Source organism: Nomascus leucogenys, chromosome 14 (assembly GCF_006542625.1).
Source record: "Nomascus leucogenys isolate Asia chromosome 14, Asia_NLE_v1, whole genome shotgun sequence".
Taxonomy (NCBI): domain Eukaryota; kingdom Metazoa; phylum Chordata; class Mammalia; order Primates; family Hylobatidae; genus Nomascus; species Nomascus leucogenys.
Genome location: NC_044394.1, coordinates 69,729,090 through 69,755,445, shown reverse-complemented (window position 1 = coordinate 69,755,445; position 26,356 = coordinate 69,729,090). Strand labels below are relative to the sequence as shown.

Below are 26,356 nucleotides of genomic sequence, written 5' to 3'. Positions count from 1 at the left end.
TTCCCCCAGTCCCAATGGGCCTTTATTGTCCCTACCTTAGGCCCACTGAGGTGAAGCGATGTGACAAGGCCACACAGAGACTTTGGGCTGGGACTGGTGATGGGACTGGAAAAGGTTTGAAAGCACAGGATTTGAAGTGAGCCCATCCTGATTCAATGACTGGCTCTGTCACCGACTGGCCCTGTCTACTTGAGGCTTCACTTTCCTCATCTGTGAAATGGGGTTAATAATAGGGGCCCCCAACTCATAAATCCATGGTACAGGTTGAGTGCAGTGTGGACAGAGAGGGCTCCTCATGTGTTCCTGACCAGGCCTCCTGGTCACTAGTCCAGGCTGAGACTACTGTGGGAACCACCCTCCACCCTCTTCCACACACAGACACACACACTCTCACTCGCACAGGGCCTGATCCTGAAGGGCTCTCAACCTGTAGATAGAGACCAACCCCCTCCCTCACACTCCCCAGCCGATGACCAGCCAAAGTCCTGGCCACCCACAGAGTCCACTCAACACAAGTATTTTCTTGACATTTTGGGGCTTTTACTTCAATTTGAAGCAGATGGTTGAGCACAGACGTGAACAGCTTTGGCCATTTGAGCACAAGGAAGGGGCGGGCCTTGGCTTTGAACACACCCCCCGTCCTCCACATACTGGCCCAGTCCCCTGGTCCCTTCCTCCTCTGCCCCTGCACACCCTGTAACAGACCACCGCCCTCCAAGTGGGGCGCCATCTTGCCCAGTAGGACTGCTCCAGCCAACCCAGCCTCCACTCCTTCCTCAGGCCACGGGCAGGCTGAACAAGAGAAAAACTCTTTAACTGTCCATGGCAGGGCCTGCCCATGGTGCTGGCTGCCTGGGATGGGGGTGGGTCACAGTAAGGAGAGGCTGGCTGGGGGAGCAAAGACCCATAGGTAGCTGCCCTGGGACAAGTCCCTGGTGTAGGGGAGGGAGTAATATTGCTTCTCTCCCTGCTTACTCCCTTCTGGTAATGCTCAGGGCCCAAGGAGCCTGGACCCAGGGGACACTGAGAACTGGGGCCAGCGGCCTGGGCAGCCAATGAAGGGGAGAGAGTGGGCAGGGATCTTGGGCCCCACTCCCGGCCTCGCCCAGGCACCCCAGCCTCCCTCTCACAGCCCCTAAGGCTTGTCTTGCACTCAGCCAGCGCAAGGCCCAGTGGAGAGAGAGCGCCAGGTCAGAGGGCCAAGATGACCCCCAGGGGTCATCAAATGCCCATCCCTTCCATGAGTTCCTGGCAGAACCACTGACTCATCTTTGGCTTGAGATGGGGCTCAGGCAACAGGAGGAGCAAAAGTCACAGAGCAACGGTGTGGCTTTTCGCTGTGGGGTTTCATCACCCCATTTCCTTCGGTGTCTCTGTCCAATCTTTGGCAACAAATTTCTGCAGCTGGACAGTGGGCCTTCGGGTCTGAGTGGGGGGCTGAGCTCTCCCCTCCCCACCAGGCAGAGGGCAAAGTGTGAAGCAGCCTCGGAGTGGTTGGGTGAGGGCAGAGGGGAGAGGGAGGCAGGCGTGCTCCGATCCGACCCTGAGAGGCTGTAGGCTGGGCATCTGGCGGCATCTTGGAGAAGACCACGAGGCTGGACTCAGCGAGCTCACCTTGTCCTCAGGCCTGACTAGAAGGAGGGCCCACAGTGGTGGCCTTGGTCTTGCCTGCAGCCAGTCACTCCTGAAAGACATGACCAGCCATTAAAAGCTGCCCCTACTCCACTTGGTTCCTGTTTCTGGACACCCGCAGAACATCCCTTCACTGAGTCCTCCAGGCAGAGGGGCCTCCACCTTGAAGGGTTCGATAAGTGGAAGAACCAGGATTCAAACCCAGGCCTGGCTGCCTCCAGAGCCCACACTGTCCCCCTCCTCCTTAGTGCTGCATTTCAGAGGCCCTGCGTTTTGGTTGGTTTGGAGAAAGAAGAGAACCACAGTGAGTAGTGGGAGCCAGGGTGGCTGGAAGCTCGGGGACACCTGGGGCTGACACCACAATCCCCAGGGCCACCCCTCTGAGGGATCTCGGAGGCCCGTCCCCACCCTGGAGTGGCAGGCTCCTCTGCAGGCTCAGTCCCACTGGAATGGCCGTCTGCGGCTTCCTTGCGCTGCCCTAGGAGTCACAAGGCCCACTCTAGTTGTAGCACATTCACCTGCCGGCTGGGTGACCTAAAACAAGTCATTTGACTTCTCTAGGCCTCAGTGTCCTCATCTGTAAAATGGCATGGCTGGAGAGGATCGACGAAAGCTCCTTTTAAGCAGGAGAATGAAGTACACGGAACTCTAACGCAGAAAACATGGTTCTGTCTATTTGATTACAACGGGGTCAGGGGACACAGAGGGAGGGGGACCCAGAGACCTACTGCATTCCTTCCAACAGAGAGCCTGGGACATGTCTGAGGATCAGGGTGCTAAGGAGCACAGTTTGAAAATTGCTGGGTTAGACCACCTTTAAGTTCCCTGCAGCCCTGATCTGTGCAATCCTAATTCTGGCAGCTGAACTTGGCACTCTGAGCAGAGGATATAACTGGCTACCAGGAAGGCATGGGACAGGGGGCAAGGTCATGGGGCCTGTGGGGTTTTACCTCTCTGGGGAGGTCAGAGCCGGTGGGGAGGCTCTGTGAGACCTCCAGATCCACCCAGGATGAAAAATAACAAAGTCCCTGAACCTGGTACAACATATCCCTCTTAAAGCAACTCCAAACACCCTTTTGATTCGTGCTCCAACCCTCAACCAACAGCTATTAATAAGTAGTTATTTTTAAAGCAAAACATCTGTCAGGCACCTCCGACCTGCCAGGGAGCATTCTCATTCCCCCCTCTCATGAGTGAGCAATCCCAGGATCCGAGAAGGAAGTGCTAGAAGTTGTCAGTGCCAGGATTTGAATCCAGATCGGCAGTGTTCATTCTACCACACAGAGGCTGCTCTCACTGAGACAGAGGCTTGGGGAGCCGGGATGGAGCCAAACCACGACGTTGGAGGGCCTGCTAACCACAGGCCCTGGTGAGCCCCACGGGCCAGGGCGGCCAGCCAAGACGCAAGTCTGGGGCAAGGCTGAAGTGGGGTCCAAGGAGGGCGAGGGAGCCGGGCCAGAGGGAGGGAGTGCTCTCCAGCTAATAGCGGCTCAGGAGGGAGAAAAGGAAAAGTGAGAGGCGGGAGCATCTTGATGTGGTAAATCCCAGGCTCACATTCTCCAAGCCCACTGTGCATGGCTGGCCCCAGCAGGAATCTGCTTTGTGTTACCGAGTCTGAGGAGGAGGATTAAGAAGCGGAAAGGAAACCCGTGGGGATGGCACTGGGTCTGTGGTCCACGGGGTGATTTACAGCCCACGTCATCCCGGCGCTGGCTGCCTGGGCGGGCCCTGCCATGGGCAGAAAAAGTTTTTCTCTTGTTCAGCCTGCCCGTGGCCTGAGGAAGAAGGGGAGGCTGGGTTGGCTGGAGCCGTCCTCCTGGGCATGCTGTAAAGGCGGTCGGGGCAGCCTGGGGCCGGCCCCAAGCCCTCTGTTGGCTCTTAGTCCCCGCTGAAGCCACAGCTACCATCCAGGATTAAAGGAGACAGGCGTTTCTCTCACCAAGGCCTGACCTTCAATTCTTGACCCCACCCTTTTCCTGGTGTCTACACTGGACCACCACCACCTCGGTCCAGGAATCTCAGCACATACATCATCCATCCAAGGAAGTCTTATGACAACTGGGATGTAATGGGAAGAACACTAGGAGGCCTCAGGTGCCAGGACTTTCTCTGCAATTCAGCAGCTGTGTGACCTTGGGTAACTCACTCTCCCGCTCTGTGCCGTCATTCCCTCACTTGTACAGTAAGGGGAGGGGAGGCAGATTAGCATTGCCCAAAAGGTGTTCTGTGGAACACCAGCTAGGTGAGGCATTCCATGAGTTTGGGAAATACCACATGCCTTGGCCCCACTTGGAAAGTTGCTGCATGTATTAGTATATCAAAGCCTCCGAAAAGTCCTGCAGTGAAGAAATTTGTGTGGCTTTAATGACCCAGTTTCCCAATGACTTTTTTTTTTTTTTTTTTTTTTTTTTTTTTTTTTTTTGAAACAGGGTCTCACTCCGTTATTTAGGCTGAGTGTAGTGGTTGTGATCATGGCTCAGTGCAGCCTTGACCTTCTAGGCTCAAGCGATCCTCCTGCCTCAGCCTCCCAAGGAGCTGGGACTACAGGCATGCATCACCATGCCCAGCTAATTTTTTATTTTATTTTTTATAGAGACAAGGCCTCACTATGTTGCCCAGGCTGGTCTTGAACTCCCAGACGCAAGCAATCCCCTCGCCTCGGCCTCCCAAAGTTACAGGCGTGAGCCACTGCAGCCAGCCTTCCCAACTGATTTGACCGTGGAATTGCTACTGCATTGTGAGGAGCAGAAACTCACTTCGACCCTCCAGGAAAGGGAAGCTCACTTAAAGTTACAAAAGGGCATTTCACAGAGACCAGGGGGAAGGTCTCAGGAAAGGTAGCAAAGGGCTTGCAAAGGTCAGCAGGGGAAGTCTGTGGCCCTGCCCTCTAGATGCCTGCTAATAACAGCCACTTACAGGTATCCACCTTCCTCCCTGACTACTGACTGGCCTGGTCTCCCAGCATGCCAATCCCTAAGACCCAGTGGAGGACGCCCATTGGTCTAGCCTAGGTCTGATTTATTCCCCTAGACCAATCGGCTGTGGCTGAGGGATAGGAGACAAAGATCCCAATGATACCTCTTCATAACGGGCTGTGTGTTTGGGCGGGGGGTGCATGTGGGGGTGCATAACTGCAAATATGGAGAACAGCAAGCATCCCCGCTGTGACCACCACACCACAGAACCCCTTTTATGGAACGCCTGGCAACATCCTGTGTCCCATGTGAGGGGCACAGTGCGAGCGGCTTGCATTCCCCCCAGCACTGGCCCTTTGTGGGTTTTTGTGTTTCTGCTGCTGGCCAAGGCTCTGGGTCCGGCTTACTCCCTAGCTTACTGTCCTCAGAACCCCCACCACCACAGAAGATGCCCTTTATTTTATTCATTTATTTTTTTTGAGACGGAGTTTCGCTCTTGTTGCCCAGGCTGGAGCGCAATGGCACAATCTCAGCTCACTGCAACCTCCGCCTCCCAGGTTCAAGCGATTCTGCTGCCTCAGCCTCCCGAGTAGCTGGGATTACAGGCGTGCACCACCACGCCCAGCTAATTTTTTGTATTTTTAGTAGAGACGGGGTTTCACCACGGCCAGGCTGGTCTTGAACTTCCAACCTCAGATGAGCCGCCCTCCTTGGCCTCCCAGAGTGCTGGGATTATAGGCGTGAGCCACCATGCCCGGCCGAAGACGTCCTTTAAACAACAGGTTCTGCTGCTAAAATTAACCTTGAGAATGACTAGATGAGATGGCCTCACAGGTCCCTCTCAGCTGCTCTGGCGTGCTGAGTGAGAGCAAGGTGATTTGGTCAGTGTGGCAAAGTGGGAGCATTTATCACAAGCAGAAATCATCTTTTTATCTGTTCACTTGTTTATAGTCAGAATGCCAGCTCCACGAGGGCAGGGACGTGGCCTGTTTTGTTTGCTGTTGTAGCTCTAATGCCCAGAACAGTGTCTAACACACAGCAGTATCTCAGTAAATACTGGGCCAGGCGTCATGCCTGTAATCCCAGCACTTTGGGAGGCCAAAGCAGGAGGATTTGTTGAGGTCAGGAGTTCGAGACCAGCCTGGCCAACATGGCAAAACCCCATCTCTACTAAAAATACAAAAATTAGCTGGGTGTGGTGGCGCATGCTTGTAATCCCAGCTACTTGAGAGGCTGAGGTGGGAGGATCTCTTGAACCCAGGAGGCAAAGGTTGCAGTGGGCTGAGATTATGCCACTGCACTCCAACCTGGGTGTCAGAGGGAGACTCTGGAGACTCTGTCTCAAAACAACAACAACAACAAATAAATACTGGTTGACTCAATCATAGCTACTTTTGGCCACAGGCATTTTACTCACTGTGGCCTTATATATTGCAAGATATTTCTCCTATTTCAAATGTAACATTGAGCATTTTTGTAAATGGGTCTATCTATACTTTCAGGGAAGTCGTGGTAATTGTTACGAACCCTGGAACAATTTAGCATCCTTTATGCTTTTGTTCGTTTCCAGTTTAAAAAAAAAAAGTCTAATTGTTTTCCTCTCCTGATCACTTCTGTGCACTGCAGGGTAGTTTTACCACTTTGGGTCATTTTAAAAAATGATTTTATCTGCCTTTAAGTTATTTTACCTTTTACATTTATTGTCAGTCTATGATGCCCACTTTACCTACTTAACCATTTTCCACTATTTCAAATTATACATTTTTTGTATTTAAGCAATTTTGATACAGCCTTCTACATGCAGGGAGAAATAAACCTCCAATGGGGTTGAAATCCTGACTTTTTTTAAAATTGGTCTTTCCTAAAAAGGGCAGATTTCAAATGTCATTTTAAAACTAAAAGGTGAAAAAAAGAGCAGATATGGCACGGGAGGAGAATTTTTCAAAAACCACAGTATTAGTTTGCCTTTCACTGTTAAGTACACCAGTATGTGGGCTAGAAATGGGGCTTCACGTTTGCCTCTGAATGCTGCTCTTGATTCTTACTGGGGTTCATCTTGGCCCCAGAGTCAGCTGGGAGGCCCTGAGCAGGATGCTTAACCTCTCCAAGCCTCAGTTTCCTCATCTTTTTTATTTTTATTTTTATTTATTTTTTATTTTTTTAGACAGAGTCTTGCTCTGTTGCCCAGGTTGGAGTGCAGTGGTGCAAACAAGGCTCACTGCCACCTCAGCCTCCCAAGCTCAGGTGATTCTCCCTAATCAGCCTCCTGTATACCTGGGACCACAGGCTCATGCCACCACACCTGGCTAGTTTTTTTTTTATCTTTTGTAGAGACGGAGTCTCACTTTGTTGCCCAGGCTGGTCTCGAACTTAAGGGCTCAAGCGATCCTCCAGCCTCAACCACCCAAAGTGCTAGGATTACAGATGTGGGCCACCATCCTGGTCAGTTTCCTCATCTTTATTTATTTATTTTTAAGTCAGAGTCTTACTCTGTCACCCAGGTTGGAGTACAGTGGCATGATCTTGGCTCACGGTAACCTTCGCCTCTTGGGTTCAAATGATTCTCCAGCCTCAGCCTCCCGAGTAGCTGGGATTACAAGCGTATGTAATCACACCCGGTTAATTTTTGTATTTTTAATAGAGATGAGGTTTCACCATGTTGGCCAGGCTAGTCTTGAACTCCTGACCTCAAGTGACCCGTCTACCTCAGCCTCCCAAAGTGCTCTGCCTCAAAAAAAAGGAAAAGAAAATACAGGAGAGTGAAGAGAAAGAAAATTGTTTCAATCACCTTAATCTCTCCACGGAGAGCAAACCACTGATAACATTTGGTAAACTATTGTCCCATATGCTATTCCCATGCATATGCGTACTCACAGTATTTTACAAAAAGTGGAATTACGCTGTACAAGGTGCATCATAAGCTGCATTGGTGTTTTCTTTAACACTCAAGCCTGGACATCCTTGCATTTGACAGATCTGCTTTCACATCTTCTCCAAGGGCCAGGCTTTGCAGAGGTTATTCTGGGCACAGGCGCAAAGCCTGGGCTTCTGGCCTCCAAGCCCCCCAGGGACCTGGAAGCAGGTATGGACCAGTCGGCCTCCAGCACCTCCTGCCTGCCTGGCCTGGGCGCCATGGGTGACAGGCAGGAAATTTATGAGCAGTTGGAGTTGGCTGCTATTTGTGGGGGGCGGGAACATGGCATGAATCGAGGATAGTGCTGTGTCCAGGCTTGGAGGGCCCTTCGAGGGCCCTTCAAGGTCCCGAGTGTCTAAGAGTTTCAGTTATGGCCAGAGCCTTTAGTGAGCCAGGACAGTTGGCCTGGGGGCCAAGAATGGGGAGAAAAAGTCATTTATTCAGCAAAGATGTATTAGTTCCTAATAGGGGCCAGTCCTGTCCCAGGCACTGGGGCAGCTTACAGTCTAACTCTAGGGGAAAGCTGAGGACCACCGTTGCTGGCTGCTGCTGCGGATTCCGCCCAGTCCTTTCTGTATTTCTCAAGGCTGGTCACCAGAGAGGAGGGGACTGGCACAGGCCTCAGCTGTGCTGTGCAGACAGCTGCCCCACAGGTCCCAGGCCAGGAGCAAGGTAGGGCCAGCGGTCAAACCCCTCCTTCACTGAAGTCAGTGGATGTGTTCAAACCTCAGAGTCAGTCAAGGCCGTGCAGAAGAACTTCCCTATCAGTAAGAAACAATCGTTGCATCAGGCAATGTTGAGGATGAGAGCAGGTAACCTGGGGGAGCCCTTCCTGTGCTAAGATGCTAGAGGTGGTGCTGGGTCCCAGGTATCCTAGGCTAGCATTTATTGAGCACCTACCACGTACTCCACAGTGTTGCAGGCCCTTACTTTGAGTTACTTCCACCCACTAGAATGTAGGTTCCACAAGTGCAGGGCTGGGGCTGGGGGTTGTCAGTTGAGTCCTTGCTGCCTCCCTAGTCCAGGACAATGAGGGCCTGCTTATGTCCACCCTCTTACCCCCACCAGCCCCACACCCACCGCAAGGTAGGTACAACAGGTGCCTCCTCTGAACTCCCGAAGCTCTTTATCCCAATTCCTCCTACATCCCCTTACGCCACGAATGGTTGTCAGTGTGATTGCCACGGTCCCTTCACCTACCCCATACACCACCACCACCAGCACCCCATCCTCCTAGGGCCTGGGAACAGAAGCAAGTGCATTAGTGCTCAGTGCTACCATTTACGGAGGGCGGCTCCTTGCCAGGCACGGTGCCACACTTGTTTGCATGCACTGTCTTTTGCAATTCCTGGGAGGTGCCTACCGCTGCGCCCATGTTGCAGATGAGGAAATGGAGGCCTGAGTGGTGACCTCACTTGCCCTAGGCCACATTGCTAGGATGCAGCAGAGCAAGGTAGACCCTTAACCCCTACAGACCTCAGTTTCCTCACTGGCAAACAGGAACAGCAGGTCCCCAAGCCATCCACCCAGCTGTCACCTCCTTGGTTCTAAGAAAATCTTGGCCTTCGACTCCTGGAGCCTAAGGGAAGGTGGCTGGCAGTGGGAGGCCCAGCACCCCCAGGGCCAGGGCCAGAGCTTAGAGGAGCCCACTGGGCCTGCAGGGGCAGCCATGCCATGCTGACGCCTTCTCAGGCTGCAGGCCACTCTCTCTGGCTGCCGAGCTGTCTCCCTCTCCATGCTCTGCCTGTGTGTCTCTGCCAGCTCTTCCTTGGCCTCTTCTTTGTTTTTCTCTCCATGTCCATCAGTCTATCTGTCTTTCTTGGCCCCCAACGCAGCTCACCCCCAGCGTGGGGCACTGTGAGGGTCGAGCTGGCCCAGGCGAAGCTGCAGGCAGTTGCTGCGGCTTCCCATCTGCTTCCATCCTGTGACGCTGTCCAGTCATCGCACTTGGCTTCACTGCTCTTCCAGATGCCAGCAGCTCAAAAGGCCCATGGCCGCACTGCAGAGCCAGAAGAGGCACCCAGGCTCAAGGGGGCACCCAGCCTGGAGGAGGCACCCGGGCTGGAGGGAGTACCCAGACTGGAGGAGGTACCCAGGCTGGAGGGGGCACTCAAGCAGGAGGGGGCAGCCCACTCAGGCTGGAGGAGGCACCCAGGCTGGTGGAGAGCAGACCAATGGGCAGACTGGTGGCCCAGCCATGCGAGAAAGGCTCTGCTCTTCACCTGCCCTGTGGGCCTGACTCATGATCCTTACGCAGACACCCCCACACGACATGTAAGTTCACATGCCCCGACCACAGTGGAGGGTCCCCGTCAGGCCTGCCTCCTTCTGGACTGGGAACTGCTCCCATCACCCTGCTGCCTCTCGAAGCGCCTCCCCTCCCCAGTCCTTACCCCAAAGTGGCAGCAGGGATTGATGGGCACCAACCAGACAAGCCAAGTCACACCAAAGTGCTGGCCAGCAAGGCTTTGCAGAGATCACAGTGCTTCTCCAGGAGACTCCCAGGGCAGAGCCCGGCTGTGGATACTGCAGGACCACTGGGGCACCCATGGCTTGGAGAGGCCGTGAGACGTTTGGGAAGCCCACATATTCCAGGGATTTCAGCAAAAACAGTGTGCATTCCGTGCAAATGCAGTTTTAAGATGAGAAACACCTCCCCTAGCCTCTTCTATTGTCCCTAAGCCCCTCCCCTAGCTAGATGCTGGTGCCACTGAGGGATCCAGATGGGGGTAGGGACATCTCTGATTAGAGGTCTTTACTCACTGCCACACACACACACACACACACACACACATGCACATGGGCACACTCACTGGCAAACAATCCAGCACAGTGGTTAAATGTGGCAGCTATGGCACCAGACGGCCTCTGTTTGAATCCTGACTTCCCCATTCTACCAGCTGTATGGCCTTGAGCAAGATGCGTAATCTCTCTGTGCCTCAGTTTCTTTACCTATAAAATGGTAATAATAGTATCTACTGCGTGAGCTTGTCAGGAAGATTAAAGAACACAATGGCTGCAAAGCCACGCACTCAGTGCTTAGCAGCTACATGCCGGAGCACAGAGACTCCATGGGGGTGAGGTAGGAAAGGTCCCCAGCCACCCCATTTACCCATCAGCAACTCAAGACAGGAACTTCGTCTCCACTTCAGATCACCAAGGCCTCCCTCTGTATGGGCACAGAGGAGCTGCCCCTTCGGTATTTTTGGAAAACAACTGAAAACACTGCCTTACCTCATGCTTCCATTGCTCCATTCATCCAGCAAATGTTTACCAAGCGTTCAGACCACGCCAGGCTCCACTGGAGGCTCTGGGGATCCCAGAGTGAACAAAACAGACGAGAAGCCCAGCCCTCCCAGCTCCGCCATCCTAGGAGAACAGGCTCCTGCACAGAAGCAGACTTCCCTGGAGAAAGGAAGCCACACGTTTTCTGTGCCAAAACAGCTTTGATGGGCCCTTTCCCAATAACTGATGCACTTCCCTGCATTCTCAGCCTGACGTTACTGGATGTACTTTAGCTTCCTCTTGACAACTCAAGGTCAAGTCCATGAACATCAGTGCACACACAATTCCAAGGTCCCTGAGGCTCGCGGGCTCTCTGCCCTGACACTAAGCGAGCCCCCAGCCTCTCGGTCCTTCTGAGCCTCTGGCCTTGTTCTTTATCATGTGTCTATTTCTTCTTACTTGATGAGGCCACTGGCTGATTCCGGGTGCTATCTCTGTACCTGCTCCACGACCTGATACCCCAACCCCTGCCCTCATAGGCTGTTTTTGTTCTGAGGTTCAGATCTGAGGGGCCTGAGAGTCAAGCTCGTAAGAACTGTATGCAGACTAAGTGCAGTGGGCTCCAAAGACCGTACCGAGGGGCCCTCCTCTGAATTTTTACGCATAGCCTTTCTGTAGTTTAGCTCTGAGTTCCGAAGGGTGGGGCCTCTGTTTTATTCTCCAAAATGCCCCCAACACTCGAACAGTACCTGACACAGAGTAAACACTCAGGGCGATTTATTCTTAAGTAGATGTGCAGGGCAGGGCCCTTCATGTTTTACTCATCTTTTAATACTCATGTACCTAAAAAGACTGAACAAGTGAAGAACCCCTGTGTGTGCATGTGGAGGGGGTGGGTGGGCTGTGATGGCAGGGACTCATGTGTACGTGGTGGTGGCAGGAACAGGGCTGGCAGGAAAGCGAGGCGGGAGGCACAGCTGCTGAGAGGCGGACAGACAACTCTCAGCAATGCCCGGTAGCAGCTCTCCAGATTCCAGGTAGGCTCCACGCGGCTCACTCCCAGAGCCGCCCACCATGTGCCCAGCTGCCTGGCTCTGCCCTGCCCTGCCACTGAGGGTCCATCTTTAATGGCTCCTGGGCCCTGTGCAGGGAGAGCAATTTTGAAATCCTTGAAGACAACCAGCCACCTTCCAGGGGGTACCTCCTTCCCATGTGCATGGGAAATCGGCCCACCATGCAGGAGGCCTCCACCGGACCCCAGCAGACGGTGCCTGTGGACACGCCAGCACACCTGCGTGTGTGCATGCATGTACATTCTCTAAGTCACTGCGTGAGGAGGGGACACTGAAGTCCCTCTGCCCACCTTCCTGATGGGCCAGCAGCGGCCTCCAGTGACCCTCTCTGAGTGCTGTGCCTCCAGTTGACAAAATGCTTTCACAGCCCTCATTTCCTCAAACACTCCTCACCTGGTTTTATCCATATTTTATGAGGAAAGTGAAGCTTGTTGAAGGCAAGTGCCTGAGGTTACGGAGCTCCTGAGTGGTTGAGCTGAGACTCAGACCATGCCTCCAAGCCTCAGGCCCCAAGCCGCCAGGCAACCCCTGAAGCTCACACCCTCGCCTTTGAGAGAACAGAGGACAGAGGACAGCGGTGGCCTGGATTCAGCCTGTCCAGGCCCCACCCAGCCCTGCCCAGCTGCTTGAGCCTGGGCGACTTCACCTCATCTCACTCCCATGTTTAATAATGTGGACCCCAGGAGCTTGTTCCAGGATTCAAGAAAATCATGGGTGTGAGAGGGCTCTGCAAACTGGAAAGTGCTGTGCACGGGAACGAGGTCGCTGGAGGCCTAGTCAGGTCATTTCACTTCTGTGAACCTCAGCACTGTCACCTGAAAATGGGGCTGGTGACACCCACTTTGTGGGGCTGTGGGGCTGTGGTGAGGACTGGGCAAGCTCAAAGAAGTGGGGCTCTGACATTGTGGCTAAGGTAATGACAATGGTTAGCTCCCCAGGAAGAAAACCACCTTGTCACAAATCAGGGTCAACCCTCCAGGTATAAGCCACGTGGCTATTTTCTCTGCTGCCCTCCCAGCTGACAGACCTTGATGTTTTTCTCGGGTTCGAGGGGAACATCTTCCTTTGGAGGAAGGGAGGGGCTGTCTGGGCAAGACTGACTGCCCTGGTGAGGAGAAACACTCTTCCTAGCATGGCCCCCTACCCTGACTGTAGATGCAGCTTGAGGATGAAAAGCTCAGTGCTGTGGCAACCACTCTGCAGCCATGAGGCAAAGATCAAAAGAAGCCTGGACTCTTGGATCCCAGGGAGCAGCTGACTTCTGAACTATGAAAAATGCCAGCCCCTGTTAGTTTAAGCTGCTGCTTGAGGGGTTTCTGTTATTTGAAACACAATGCTTTCCTTGCAGATTCAAGGGAACAAGGGTGCAAGCCCAACTGGAGCACAGGAGAGCCCAGGGGCATCTCCCTAGCTGTGTCCTAAAGCCGCTAGTTAATCCTTCCCTAGAAGGGAATGTCCCTTGCCATCAACATAGGGACACTCAGCCCTAGCAGTGTGGATTTTAGTGGAAAGAATGGTGTGTCATTATTTGGGGGCCCTAGTATGTGCCAGAAGACAGGACACAAACAGAAAGGGGCTCACAGTCTAGCCAGAGACACAGGCATTTAATCCAACACTGTGTAACATAGTGTCATGGGATGTAATATCACGTCGCATCCTATGTCACATAGCATATCACCAAAAAATATAATATAATGCAATGTAATGACATGAAATCTAATATATCACATAATAGAGTTTCATATTGTCTAACATTTTAAGTCATTACTTTAAAAGCATATCACATGATGCTCTCCTGAATTAGACCAAAAGCATCCCTGTGCTACGATGCCCTGAGGAAGAAGCTGGGGTTGGGGTCAGGGAGGGCTTTCTGGAGGAGCTGAGCCTTCCAGAATGAGCAGGAGTTAGCCAGACAGACAGTGGAGAAGGGCATTCCAGGCAGAAGGGACGGCATGAGCACAGAGGCCAAAAATAGCCCCTTTGGGCGAGGAGTTCTGTGCTGCTGGGGTGTAAATTGGGACATAGGGAGTGACCAGCCAGGGCCAGGTCACTTGGGCGGCCCATCAGGTACCCTATTGAGTCTGGCCTCATCCCTTGGCCTGTAGGGTGCCCCCTAGGCCTTAGGGGAGCTAAGTAGGGGATGTAGTGAGGCAGTCTGACCAGCTTTCAGCAGAGCAGCCAGGAGGGGCTCTGGTGGGGCTGACAGCCAGGGCAGCTAAGACAGACCCCGGTGGCTGTGAATTCTGGGCAGAGGTGGCAAGGTGTTAAAGGAGAGAATGGCTCCCGACTTTGCCCTCTAGAAACACTTATCCTGGGAGCACAAGGAAGGTTTGTTGTTTCCCATGGAAACTGCTTTCTGGTCTGCTGGGGCAGGTAGAAAGGGCACGGCCTGTTTAAGGACGGGGTGTGGGGAGCCAGGGCCTGCTGACACCCTCTGTCTGAGGCCTTGCACTGTGCCAGGTACAGGGCTTAAGGCTGAGCAGTGGGCAGGGCAGCCCTGTCCTCCTCTTCCTCTTGTCCTCTGGAAGCCTCAGAGTTCAAAAGCAATTTCTGGTCACTAGGCTGACTCCATGCCATACCAGGGGCTGGGGACAGTGGTTCCTCTTCCTTCCTCGGGTCCTCCTTGCCTTTGGCCCCATGAAGACCAACTTCTTGGGCAGGAGACACGGGACGGAGAGCAGATTTTGCAAAACAATATTATGTCCTTTTTGCCACTGATCCGTGAACAGACCCAGGAGCTGGTGGGGTAGCTTCATGATAACTAATCAGGGTCCTGAGGTTAAAACACTTGAGCACCCGGCCGCACAGCCCCCAAGGGCAGAGTAGGGACCAGCTCCAGCATCCAAACCAGATACCTGCCCCCAGAGGTCACTCAAGGAGGGAGGATCCCGTGGGTCTGCACCAAGCCCTTCAGATGGTGAGATGAATGGCCCTAAAACTGCGATAAACATCAATATTTGGTCCTGCCAGAGCTACCATCTCTCTAACTGGAGGTGGGAGGAAAGCCGAGAGGAGGGCAAGAGGAATGAGGTGCAGGAGCCTGTGTAAAGATGAAATGCAAAACGCCCTCCAAAGCCCCAAATGTGAGGCTTTTGCAAGGCCAGCCACCCACAGCCACATCAATGATGGACTTTTTCCACTGCTGGGGTGAGGGACTGCTGGGGCTTCTGGATCTGGGGAGGCAGCCCATGGAAAATGGGTGCAAAGAACTAAGAAAGGAAAAGGGAAACTCCCAGTACCCTGCCCCTGACCTGTGTCCCCCCATCACATCACCACTATCTGACACATGGCAGCCCCAGGCCCGACTCAGCTCCTCCCTCAGGGTCCAGGGGCTGTGAGGAAAGCAGCCCAGGCTTGCCCTTCTCTCCTTTCCTCCCCAGGGCTGGCCTTCCAGTTGCCGGCCCTGCCCCAGGACCCCACAGCCCCTGACAGGCCACCCAGTGACTGCTCCCAGGAGGTGCCCAGGTTCCAGGCAGACATCTCCCAGAAGGCTTTGGCGGCGGCAGCAGCCAGTTCTTAAAAAAGGCTTCATGTCATGCTGCAGTCAGCGGCAGGGCCGAGGCACCGGGGTATTTATGAATGTGACTGTCCTCCTAGAACATCTCCGTGAAGCTCTCTGATGAGCTGATGGGGGTCTCTGCATGGTGTCCAGTCTCCCAGACCCTCCCTCTGAGAAGACATTGTTCTCATCTGTGTGCCTGGGGTTTATTCAGGTTGACAGCGGAACGACTCTGCCATGGTGCTGCCTGTTTTGAGCCTCAACACTGACATGCCTTCCCAAGCACCTTCTTGCTCCCATGTCCCCTCCAGCTGTTTTCTTAGGAAAATAGTCACTTCCAACCATCCCCAGTGACAACAGCCTTGAGAAAGAAAAGTTCGGCAGTGTCAGGAGCACTAATGAGGTGGCCTTCGGGCTCGCAGAGGAGGAAGAAAAGTCACAACTGATGTGAGAAGAGGAAGAAACAACATTAAAAGAAAACAGGAAAAAAATAAAAACCAGAGATAAAAAGTCAAGAGAAAACAGCGGCGCCTGAGAAACAAGAATTCCAGCCGCCAACTTTTACGGCGTCCAGTCCTGTTATTCATAAGCGAGTTTCCTCTCTCACAAAGAACCTTTTGCACGGTTTTCCCTGCTGCCTCCAAACCAGCTGCTCGCGCTGTTGTATCCTGAGTGATGATGAGGCTCTGAAAGGGTTTTTTGGGAACAGATGGCCAGGGGAGAGCTGGGGAATGTGCCAGCAGAGGGCCGGGCGGGCTGCCAAGGCCTGTGGTGACTGAGTGCTTGGGCTTCCAGCTCGCGTGCTTTCCCTGCCCTCTGCCCTCCGTGGCGCCAGCAGGCCTTCCCAGCGAGCGCTCGGAACATCTGGAGTCTGGGGCTGCCAGGAGGGGGGGCCGCGGCTGCCGTGCGGGGGACCCTCTGTTCCAGCGGAGCTCCCATGGACTCACCAGCAGGCCCGCCTCGCAGAACAGCTAATCAAAACCACAGCGCCCGAATGGGAACCAGGCGCGCTCCCAGCTGCAGCCAAAGGCCGCCAGGCGACTTAACCTGGTGTCAGTCCTCGCCGGCGGCGCAAGGCTGGGGGTGCCCGCAGTTGATGACACCTCCCTGCCCAACCCAACCCTCGCCACCACCAGGGCCACCACCAGCGGGCTCTTGGCTCCCCACAGCTAAATGGAGCCTGCACTGCGCTGCAGCCGGGCTGCTTACATAAGAGCTGTTGCTCCGGGCAAGGCACGGCACCGGGCACTTGCTGGGGGCCTCCTGGGCACAGGCCACTGTGCTGGGCAGTGTGCGAGCTTCAGGCAGCGGGCTGGTCTCAGGACTGAAGAGCTCAGAACTCAGAACCAAAGAGATAAAACAGGTTGGAAACTGAGCTCTGCCACTTCCTGGCCATGTGGCCCCAGGCAAGTTACGCCCTTCTCCTGGCCTCAGTCTTCCATCTGTGCAATGAGGGAAGTGGTCCCAACTTTGGGGTTAGTATAACACGGGGTAGAGATAATGTGAGTGGGATGACCATAAGGGGAAACAATGGCACTCACCACATGGTTGATGTGCTTGGTGGTGGCGGTGGTCTGCTCTACCGCTGATTAGCATTGTTATATGACCACATGTTATGCACGCTTCTTGGTATGACTCCCTGTACTTTGACATCCGAGGATTTCTGGATGGGCTGCAGGCTGCACCCTATGCTAAGGCTGCAGGACCAGGAGTTTGAGCTGAAGTGCTAGAGAGGAAAGAATCTCTCACTCAGAAAGGTTGGTCCTTCCCCAGCTGCCTTTTGGCTGGTCAGTCATTCATCCACCCTGGCACTGCCCTTTTCTGAGATTTTCCTTCCTGGGGTTCCAATTAAGTTGTTACCTTGTAGCTATAAATTCATGAGATTTCCTCTCTGGCACTCACCGGGAACACACCAGCCCTTTCTCATATGGGGTCTTGTTTAATCCTTTCAGCAAGGCAGCAAGGCAGATTTGTGTGCTTTCACTTTACAGATGAGAGGACTGGGGATCAGAGAGGTCAAGTAACATGCCCAAGGCCACAGAGAGAGAAGTGACAGTGCCAGGACTCAAACCCAGGTCTCCAGCCCCAAAGCTCTGCACTTTGCCTACTTCACAGTTTTGCTGAGGGCCGCCATAGTGTGCATTCCTGTGCCTTAAATGATAGCACTATAGAGCACCAAAAAGAACTACAGCGTTCTCTGGGGTTAGCCCCCACCCTACACAGACACCGCTTCTCCAGCGTCCCGAGGGCCAATGAGCCTCCACAGGGGCTTCCAGAGGGGAATCGGCTCAGAGGTGCTCCGGGGGTGTTCTCTGCATTCCCTAGGGCGGTCAGTTAGGGCATCAGAGGGGACTTCCCACGTCTCAGAGACTTTCTGAGCAGGCAACAGCTGGTTTTTCTCCCTAAGTCAGAGACCTCGAGTTTTCATTCATTCCCAGTGTGTTGGGGAGAAGGGTGGGGCCTGGGAGCGCATGTTGAGGGTGGGGAGCAATTTGGAAAAAGAGAGAGGAGGAGGAAAGGGGCAGAGAGTGTGAAAAGAGGGAGGAAGCAGCACCCCAGCCTCTCCCTGCGCCTCGCCTCGAGACCACCCGGGGAAACTCAGAGACATAGTCCGTGTTCAGGGAAAGCCAGCTCAGCTCACCTGGGAGGCTCCCCAGCCAATGACCCCTCCAGCCCAGGCCCTGCCAGACTTGTGGCCTAACAGTGTCAAATGGGAGAAGAGAAACGGCAGCTGAGAGAACACTCCGTGTTAGAACAAACAGCTGGCGACAAACGTCTATGTAATTGGAATGCCAGAAAAAATAAATTGCATCCATTTTTATGGCTAGTTGGGAATTTGATGGTGGTTTCCCACCCACCCCCCTTTTCCCCAGCATAGATGGCCTCCTTGGGCTTTGAAAGCAGATGGTATTTAACTTAATAACTGGGCTGGTGGGGTTGGAGATGCGAGCCACCAACCTCCCCCCAACCCTACTCCCATGTAAGAAGCAGGACAGGGAAGTGGTAGGAGCTAGGGGCACACACCTCTCTTACTGGTTAGGTGATCTCAGGCAAGTTCCTTGGGCTCAGGGAGCCCTGGACTCACCATCTGTGCATCAGAGCAACACCAGTCCTCCACCTCAAGGGTTGGTGAGAGTAGACCACGAGGTGATACCTGGGAAGCACCAAGCAAGTGCCTGGCCCACGATCCGCGCTCTCTGAGCATCAGATGTTGCCAGTATTCTCAGGGCAAACTGCCCTGGGGTCCCAATAGTCTCTAGGAGCGACTTTCAAATCTCTGTGAAATGCCCTGAGAAGTAACACAGGGGTCAGTCATTAAAGCAGAAAGAGGATTGAGGTGGGCTTGGCAAGGGCCTTAGAAATCACTTATGACAGCTCCTCAATTTTCAGAGACAAGGCCTTAGCAGGGCTGACAATGTACATGGGAGGTAGGAACAAAGCTGGGACAGTGCCCCTTGGTGGGCACACTAGGGGCCATAGGTGGAACTGAATCCAGGCAGGGTGCAGCTCTGGAGACTCCACCTCCCACAGTCCACAGAAGGGGCTGGCACCTAGGGATCCTGTCCGAGGCCTGGGCTCAGCTGTCCAGACAGAAGGGGACCCTTCCTACACACCCTCAGCTCACACCAAACCCCCTTCACCCCACAAAATACAATATGCCTTCATCTTGTCCCTGGCACCGAAGCTACAGGGGTCTGCACCCAAGACATTCTTCCAAAGAGGACCCAGGCCATACTAGGACCTGCCTCCTGTCCCCAGAAAGCAGCAAGGAAAAGATGGAGGACACAGATCTCATGAAGCTGCACTGGCTTAATTGCCACCTCTGGCTTCAGATCACTCATAAGGCCAGGAGCAAACCTCCCAGCCCTGCAGACCCCGCCTTCCCAGCACTGGCACATACAGCTGCAGGCACACCACCACACCACCCGGGGAGGGGGGTCTCGCTTGTTGGTTAAGCCTCTGGTACAGCCCTCAACTCAGCACTTTCTGGTTCGTCTTGTCTCCCATGGAAAACCAGGGCCTTTGAGCAACTTGAGGGCAGGAACTTACTGGCCATTTATTGCCAGGGCTCAAAACATGCTATCAATTTGAGTAGCTGTTGTTGTAGTTATTATTGTACTACTTGATGGCTTAAAACCGTTAGAAGACGCTGCCCTGGTTTGTGCAAAATCAGTGCTTTCCTATTCCATAGATCTGGGGTGGCCCACCCAGCCCAGGTGTGGAAGAACAGTTCTGCCTCCTCCTTGTCTTCCTCTTTCCCCTCCTCCTCCTCAGAAGCTCCCAGGAGGTGCTGCTTTAAAAACAGGAGCTGTGGAAACGTGGCCCAGAGCCAGGTGCTTAACGTGCATTATCTCCGGCTGCAGCCGGAGTCAGAACTGAACTCCCCAGAGTCCTTCCACGCCTCCCGTCTCTCTGCTGGGCGGCCTCTGACATGGGCCTCTGCACTACTGGGGCTTCCAAATGGGGCTCCAAGTCCTCAAAGTCATGATCTGTGAGGCCCAGAAGGGGAGGATTCACTGGCCAAGGAATGCAGGTTCCCCACCCACTGCCGAGAAGGGCTGAGATGGGCAGAAGGATGCACCTGGGCTTGGAGAGGGAGCCGAGTGCCCTTTAAATCTCATTCTTAATGCTGACTTGGACCCACAGCGCAGCTCCTCGGGGTGCAAGGGACCTCAGAGGACACTGAGCTCAACCTCCCAAGTGGGCATCTTGAAGGAGGGTCGCCCAGCCTCTTTTGGACACATTAGCTCTGAGAAAGCAGTCCCTGCGTGGGACAGTTCAAATGGCCACCAATCACACCAGCGATGACCACCGCCATCACAGCTGCTACAGAGGTATCTGCTTGCGGCCTCACAGCCTTTGGTCCAAATTTTTGCTCCCAGGCTTCTGCAACCCTGCCTGACAGGCCCATCAGCAGTCCTCTACCCTAAGGCTTTAAACCCCAGTTAACATGCAACTGAGTTGCCAGGAGGGTGACTGTGAAGCTATGGGCCACCATGCACCTTGTCAGGAATTCCTTCACCAGGCAGGCTTCCACAGCCACAGACACATGGAGTGGCAAGCATGGCTCATTGGGGTAGGAAGGGCTGGGAAGCAAGTAGGCCTGAGGTGGTCATCTCAAATTTTCCAGAGAGGAACAGCAAAGGACTCCAGCAGCCCTAGTGGTCGTGAGAGGGACAGTGGCCTGAAGTCAGGTGGAGGGGCCCCACAGAGAAACTACACACTCGTAATATCATTCAGACTCAGACTGGGCCCACGCTCCTGTCCCAGGGCCATCTCTAAAGTGATGCCAAGAGGCAAGCCCCAGGGTGGTGGCCCAGGGACTGCGTGCTAATCCAGACCCTGTGTGGTGGGGACTCCAACCCATGAACCCACCTCCTGACCCAGACAAGGCAAAGCAGGTTGGACGGAAGGCTCTAGTTCTCACCCCTCTCCCGCCCTCCTGTGCCCCTGCAGGACTCTGGGCAATCTCTCCAGCCCTCCTGGGTCCCCTCCACAGTCCACAGCTTCCTCATGGCCCCTGATGGCTAGAAATTTGTGTTAGAAGCAGAAATTCCTTAGTTTGCTTTTCCTTTTTCTCATCCTAACCACTCCTGGTTCCCAAATCCTCTAGACCAAGAAGTGTTCAGTCGCTGCATGATGGTGGGGACTATGTGGTAAATTATTTTGTACCGGCACTGTGTCTGGTCCATAGAGGGTACTCAATAGCTGTTCATGGAGGGAAGGAAGGAAGGAAGGTAGGAAGGAAAGAAGGTAGGTAGGAAGGAAAGAAGGTAGGAAGGAAGGAAAGGGAAGGGAAGGGAAAGGAAGGGGAGGGGAGGGGGGAGGGAGGGAGGGAGGGAGGAAGTGAGGGAAAGGCAGGGAGGGGAGGAGAGGGAGGGAGGGGAGGAGGGAATACCAAGGAGCACTTTGAGATTCCCATCTCTTGCTTGGGGACCCCTACAGTAGTCACATGTCCTGTTGAGGAGGGGTGGACACCTGCTGAAGAGGGTGAAGAGTGGGGAAGAGGGGCTCTTCCTCCCAGCACCTGCTATAAGTTCCTGGGCTTCCCCTGGCCCCTGCCTGGCTCCCAGGCTGTGGTATGGCAGGAATGGGCGCCATGAGCACTGCGTGCTCTCAGTCACCTCTTCCCAAAAACTCATAACCAGGTGCAATCTACTGGTAGGCCTTTGCAAGTCTTTTCATAGAAATAATCCTAGACATGAGGAAAGAATATTTGTTGGTTCGATTGTCCTGGGGGTTGATTCCCCAAACAGAATCTCTGTAAATGGAGGTGGGGCCTCACGAGTCCCAGGCTGGGAGGCCACAAAAGGAAGAAAATAAAACTGGTGTGGTTCCAATTGCAACTCAAAAGCCAGGACACATCTAAAGATGTGCTCCTCATTCAAATGCCATCTCAAGCCCCCCAAAAACAGGGAAGGACAAGGGGCCCCAGGAGGCAGGGAAGTACCCTCCCTGGGGGCTTCAGGCCCCCTCGGTGTCAGGGCCCACGAGTCCACTCCCGGGGCAGGACATCTGCCGAGGGGACCAGCTAAGGCCAGCTATGCTGGGCTTCAGTGTGGGGCCACACATCCCCACCAAGAGAGCGGATAAAGAGGGCGACAGCGTGAGCCAGACTCAGAGAGACAGACAGGTAGACAGACAGACGGAGGGTGACAGCTAGCAATTATGGCAGCAAAAGCACAGGTGCCCAGAGGTGGGACACAGGGGCCTGCCTGAAAGGGCCGCCTGGCAGCTCAAGGGCTCCAGCGACTCCAGAGGTCCCAAAGCTGGGAAGGAATCTGGCTGCTTGAGATGCCCACACTTGCAAAGGCTGCCGGGTCAAATCCTGGTTGTCCAGATAAAACTATGGAAGGGGTTGGTCTGGGAAGGGCTGGAATTATGAACAACGGCCCCCATGGGGAGACGCAGGGCCAGCCAGGGCTTCCTGAGTGGTTTCATATGAGAAATGTGTCACCACACATATGATGTGAGTCTGTGAGACCATGAAGGTCATTAGGGCAAAGACATACAGACCCCACTTCCCAGAGTCCCAGCTGGGTGACACAGGAAGTGCCCTCAGGCCCGGGCTGGGTGTGGGGGAGGGAGGGTGGAGAGGAAACAGACGAGTTCCTACCCTGGAACTACCATCTCGACCCCCAAAATCCCTCTCCAAGGCAATTTCACCACATAAGTAAGCCCCATAGGATAAGCCTCAAGTTCAGAGCTCAAGCATTTTAGGGGCTCATTACCCTGAGGACGGCGACCATGCAGACACCGCGTGCTCTCCTGCAGTGACTCCTTTCATCTTCACGGTGGCCCATGAGGGAGTATTTCCACCGTCCCCACTTATCAACAAGAAAACTGAGGCAGAGGAGGCTAAGCAGGATGACACAGCTGGTGAGCGGTGAGCCAGGGCTTGTACTCAGGGCTGTGTGATGCTCTTAACCACAATCTGTAGCCCCAGGTAAAGTCCCAGACTCTCCACAATGGGGATGTTGGACCAGGCCCAGAGGGTGTCTAAGATGTGTTAGATTTGAGGTGATTTCAGGGGAAGCCAAAAGCTCGGCTCTGTCGGGCCTCTCCACCCGACTTGTCCCTCTTTCCTCACCAGCCAGGCACCCAGCCTCCTCCCAGCCCAAGACCCTGCTCCATTCAAAGAACCCGGGAAGGTGGGACCTCCACACCGGCTTCTGCCTTCCCCGGGTGAAGAGGAGGGTGCGGGGGTAGGGCAGTGAGGGGCTGAGATGGAGATGGGGCGCCTGCCCACTCTGCCCATCTACACCTCCGGACCGCCTGAATGCCAGGGGAAGTTCACCGAGAGTTTACAAACCTCCTTTGTCACCCAGCGCCGCGGGAGCCATCAATCATGCCCTAATTTACCAGTGTCACTTTCCAGAGGAAAGCCGCCCAGAGCCGCCACTGGCGCTTCCTCTCTCACCCACTTGATGAGGATTTTGTCTAATTGGTCCACGTTAAAGCACTCCCAGGAATGCAACGTGCAGTTACCGTGGCAGCGGCAGCGGGGAGCCCTGAGGAGGTGCCGTGACCCTCCCTGGCATGAGCCTGGAGTCCGTGGGGGACCTCTGGGAAACCCGGAAAACCCACAGAGGGGCCTGCTGGAAAGGGGTCTGGAGAGGAATGTCAGGGATGGGGGAGGGGCAGGCCAGGAAGGAAGGAGGCAGCGGAAAGAATGGATGGAGGATGACAGGGTCCGCCCCCTGCCCTAGGCGGGGACAGGCCTCTTGCCTCACAGACATAGACTGGGTCCCACTCTCTGTTGCTCTCCCCCAAGCCACGTGGGAACAGAGATCCGGAGGGCTGCACTAAGCCTTGCTCAGCACTGACCCCTGACTGGGAATGCCCAGAGCTTTGGCCACCTGGGGACCTGTAGCTGTGCCCAACACCTTTCCTCCTGCACGCATTTCCCCAGCCACAGCAGGCTTTGTACAAGCTGTTCCCTCTGCCTCGGATGCTGTTCCCTGCTTCATCTGCCTGGTGACCTGGCTGTCCTGCTGGTCCCAGCTGAAACAACACTTTCACTAAGATGCCCTTTCAAATTCCCTTGGGCAGGGAGGTGAATCTGTCTCTCTTCTACCTGGCCTTCCACTGCCCCTAGCACAGGGCTCCTGCCCTTATCTACTTACAAGAGGGTCTCCCTGACCCTCCTGTGAGCTGCACGGGGACCAGGACCATATGTTTGTCATCCCCTGCCCAGTGTGCTCGGCACATGGTTGGAGCTTCATCAGTCTCTCCAGAATGAATGAATGAATGACCATCACCGCCCTTAATGCATAGCCTCAGATAACCCACAGGCCAAGTCACCCTCCCAAAACCTGCCAAAGGGCTCTCCTGGGCTGTCACCCTGCTCAGGGGAATCTTGTCCTGGTATGACATTTTTCAGGGGCCACCCAAGGAATTCAGCACCAGAGCACCTAAGGCCAGGAAGGGGCTTTAGAGATAAATGGTCCTCTTCATTTAAGTGAGGAGCAAACTGGGACCCAGAGACACTGGGTGACTCTGTTCGAGGTCACCCAGCAGCCGGTTACCAGAAGTAGAGACACACCTATAATCCCAGGGATTTGAGGAGCCCTGAAGCTGAGGCAACTCCCAGCAAACCTCCAAGAGCTGATCTCTCTGGCCCCTTCAGAATTCTGGGCATATGCAGGGCACCCCCAAGTTCCTGTCCCTGCCTCCCCTATGCTCCCCAGAAGCTACCGCCCACCCGGCTGGTGCATACCTTGCGCTTCTTGGCACGTCCCTCGGCCTGCAGGGTGCGGGTGCAGCGCTGCACACACTCGGAGAAGCTGAGGTTGCTGTGGTCGGCACTGTAGTCGAGGTCAGCCAGCCGCGCCAGGGACAGGATGTAGTTACAGGCGATCCTCAGGATGGCCAGTTTGGACAGCTTCTGCCCATACGAGTAGCACGGCACCTGAGGGGAGAAGGCATCAGGAGGGGCTGCAGGGGCGTGGTGCCCAGCCTGGCAGGCATGGGAGGCGGCCTGTCTACGGTTCATCTGAGCCCTCCACCCTCAGATCATAAGGTGCTAAGGGCACCTTATGATCTGCTCTACGCACCTGCTATTTACACACACACACGCGCGCACACACACACACACACACGTCAGCTCATCTGCTCTGAGATATACCTACATTCCCATTTTGTTGGGGAAGAAACAGGTTCGGCTCATGCCCGCCAGCCAGTCAGTCTGAATCGAAGCTCAGTGAATTTCCACGACCACCACAGAGCTCTGTCCTCCACCCTCCTGAGCAGGAATCTCTCTGAGAGAACAGGCATTTTGTTTTTTCAGCTCTGATGTTCCATTCATTCATTCAGCAACACTTGTTTTGCTGGGCACTTGGGGAGTGCAACAATGAATGACTTGATTCCTGCTTCAGAGAACTTACACTCGAGTGAGGTTATAATGTCACACCTGGGACTCTGGGGACATACAGGAAGGAAAGTGTCAGTGCTCAGCTGGAAAGACACCAACATGGCTGGTTTTCATTTTTTAAAAATCTTCTACTTTGTGCCCTCAGGACTTGGGGTGCTGCTGGGCAGACAACAGTGGCGTAATACACACGGCACTGAACAAACTTGACACATTTGTCAATGATTCATCACCAACTAGCTCCTCACTAATTGCACAGGGATTCGTATGGGGTGAAAGATGGAGCCTTTGATTTTTAATATCTCTCTCCACCAATATTCGTGCTGCATGAGCAAAAAGCTCCAAAGACTGTGGTACACTTGAACAGAGTTCTGTCTTGGAACCTGGAAATAGCTCCACAAAATCAACCTGATAGATGCTAACTAACAGACCCCACTGTTCCTATAATGTACTGTTCACCTAAAGGGCTAACAACCCAGCAACGATGGCTCCTGGTTTTCTCCTCGCTGTGGCTCTTCAGGATCTACACGTGGCATCCATATCACTGATGAACCCGTATCCCACAGGGGGTGGGACAGCACGATGCATCCACACAAGTATTTAGTGAGCGCCCGCCATATGCCAGGCATTCTTTCAGGCCAGTGATTCTCAACCAGGAATGATTTTGTCCCCTAGGGACAGGGGAGTGGGGGCATTGCAGGGACGGAGGTGGAGACGTTGCTAAACATCCTACAGTGCACAGGATCCTACAGTGCCCCCACAACAGAGAACTACCTGCCCCCAAATGTCGATGGTGCCAAGGATGGAAATCCCTATTCCAGAGCATGGAGAAAAAGCATCAACAAGACAGTCACCCCAGACTGGGGACCCTAAACACATCACCCACTTTGATCTCACTTTAAACCTCACTGTGTCCAAGAACTTTCCCTGACCTCCCCTACCCTACACCAGGAGGGACAGCTTGCCCTTAATAGGGCCCTAATAGTACCCCGTCTGTCCTTAACTGCCCATACTGTGGCTCTTTGGTGCTCAGTCTCCCTATGAACTGTGGGGGGAAGGCCTATGTCTGCAGCGCCTAGCACAGGTCCTGCCCATAACAGGCCCTCAAAAGGGTTTGTTGATTAAGGCAATGAGTGAACAAATGAATGATCTCTCCCTCTGGATCTTCACTCTAGAATATTTTGAACTGGGCTCAAACACCTTTCCTCTCTCTGATCATGAGGATGA

General features: G+C 54.1%; 1 protein-coding gene across 2 annotated transcripts in view; it reads right to left on the bottom strand.

The window, feature by feature from the left end:
- Nucleotides 1-518: 518 nt before the first annotated feature.
- Nucleotides 519-26,356, bottom strand: part of ATOH8 (atonal bHLH transcription factor 8) — a 34,459-nt gene continuing 8,621 nt past the window's right edge. Inside the window, exons 2-3 of one of the 2 annotated variants that reach the window (XM_030827830.1) lie at nucleotides 24,479-24,670; nucleotides 519-1,684 (exon numbers count right to left, since the gene is read on the bottom strand). In XM_030827830.1, the coding sequence (XP_030683690.1) occupies nucleotides 1,679-1,684; nucleotides 24,479-24,670 (198 nt within the window). In that variant the 3' untranslated portion in view covers nucleotides 519-1,678. Of the gene's footprint in view, nucleotides 1,685-13,342; nucleotides 15,945-24,478; nucleotides 24,671-26,356 lie in introns of those variants that run through there. The other variant, XM_030827829.1, reaches the window with a different exon arrangement.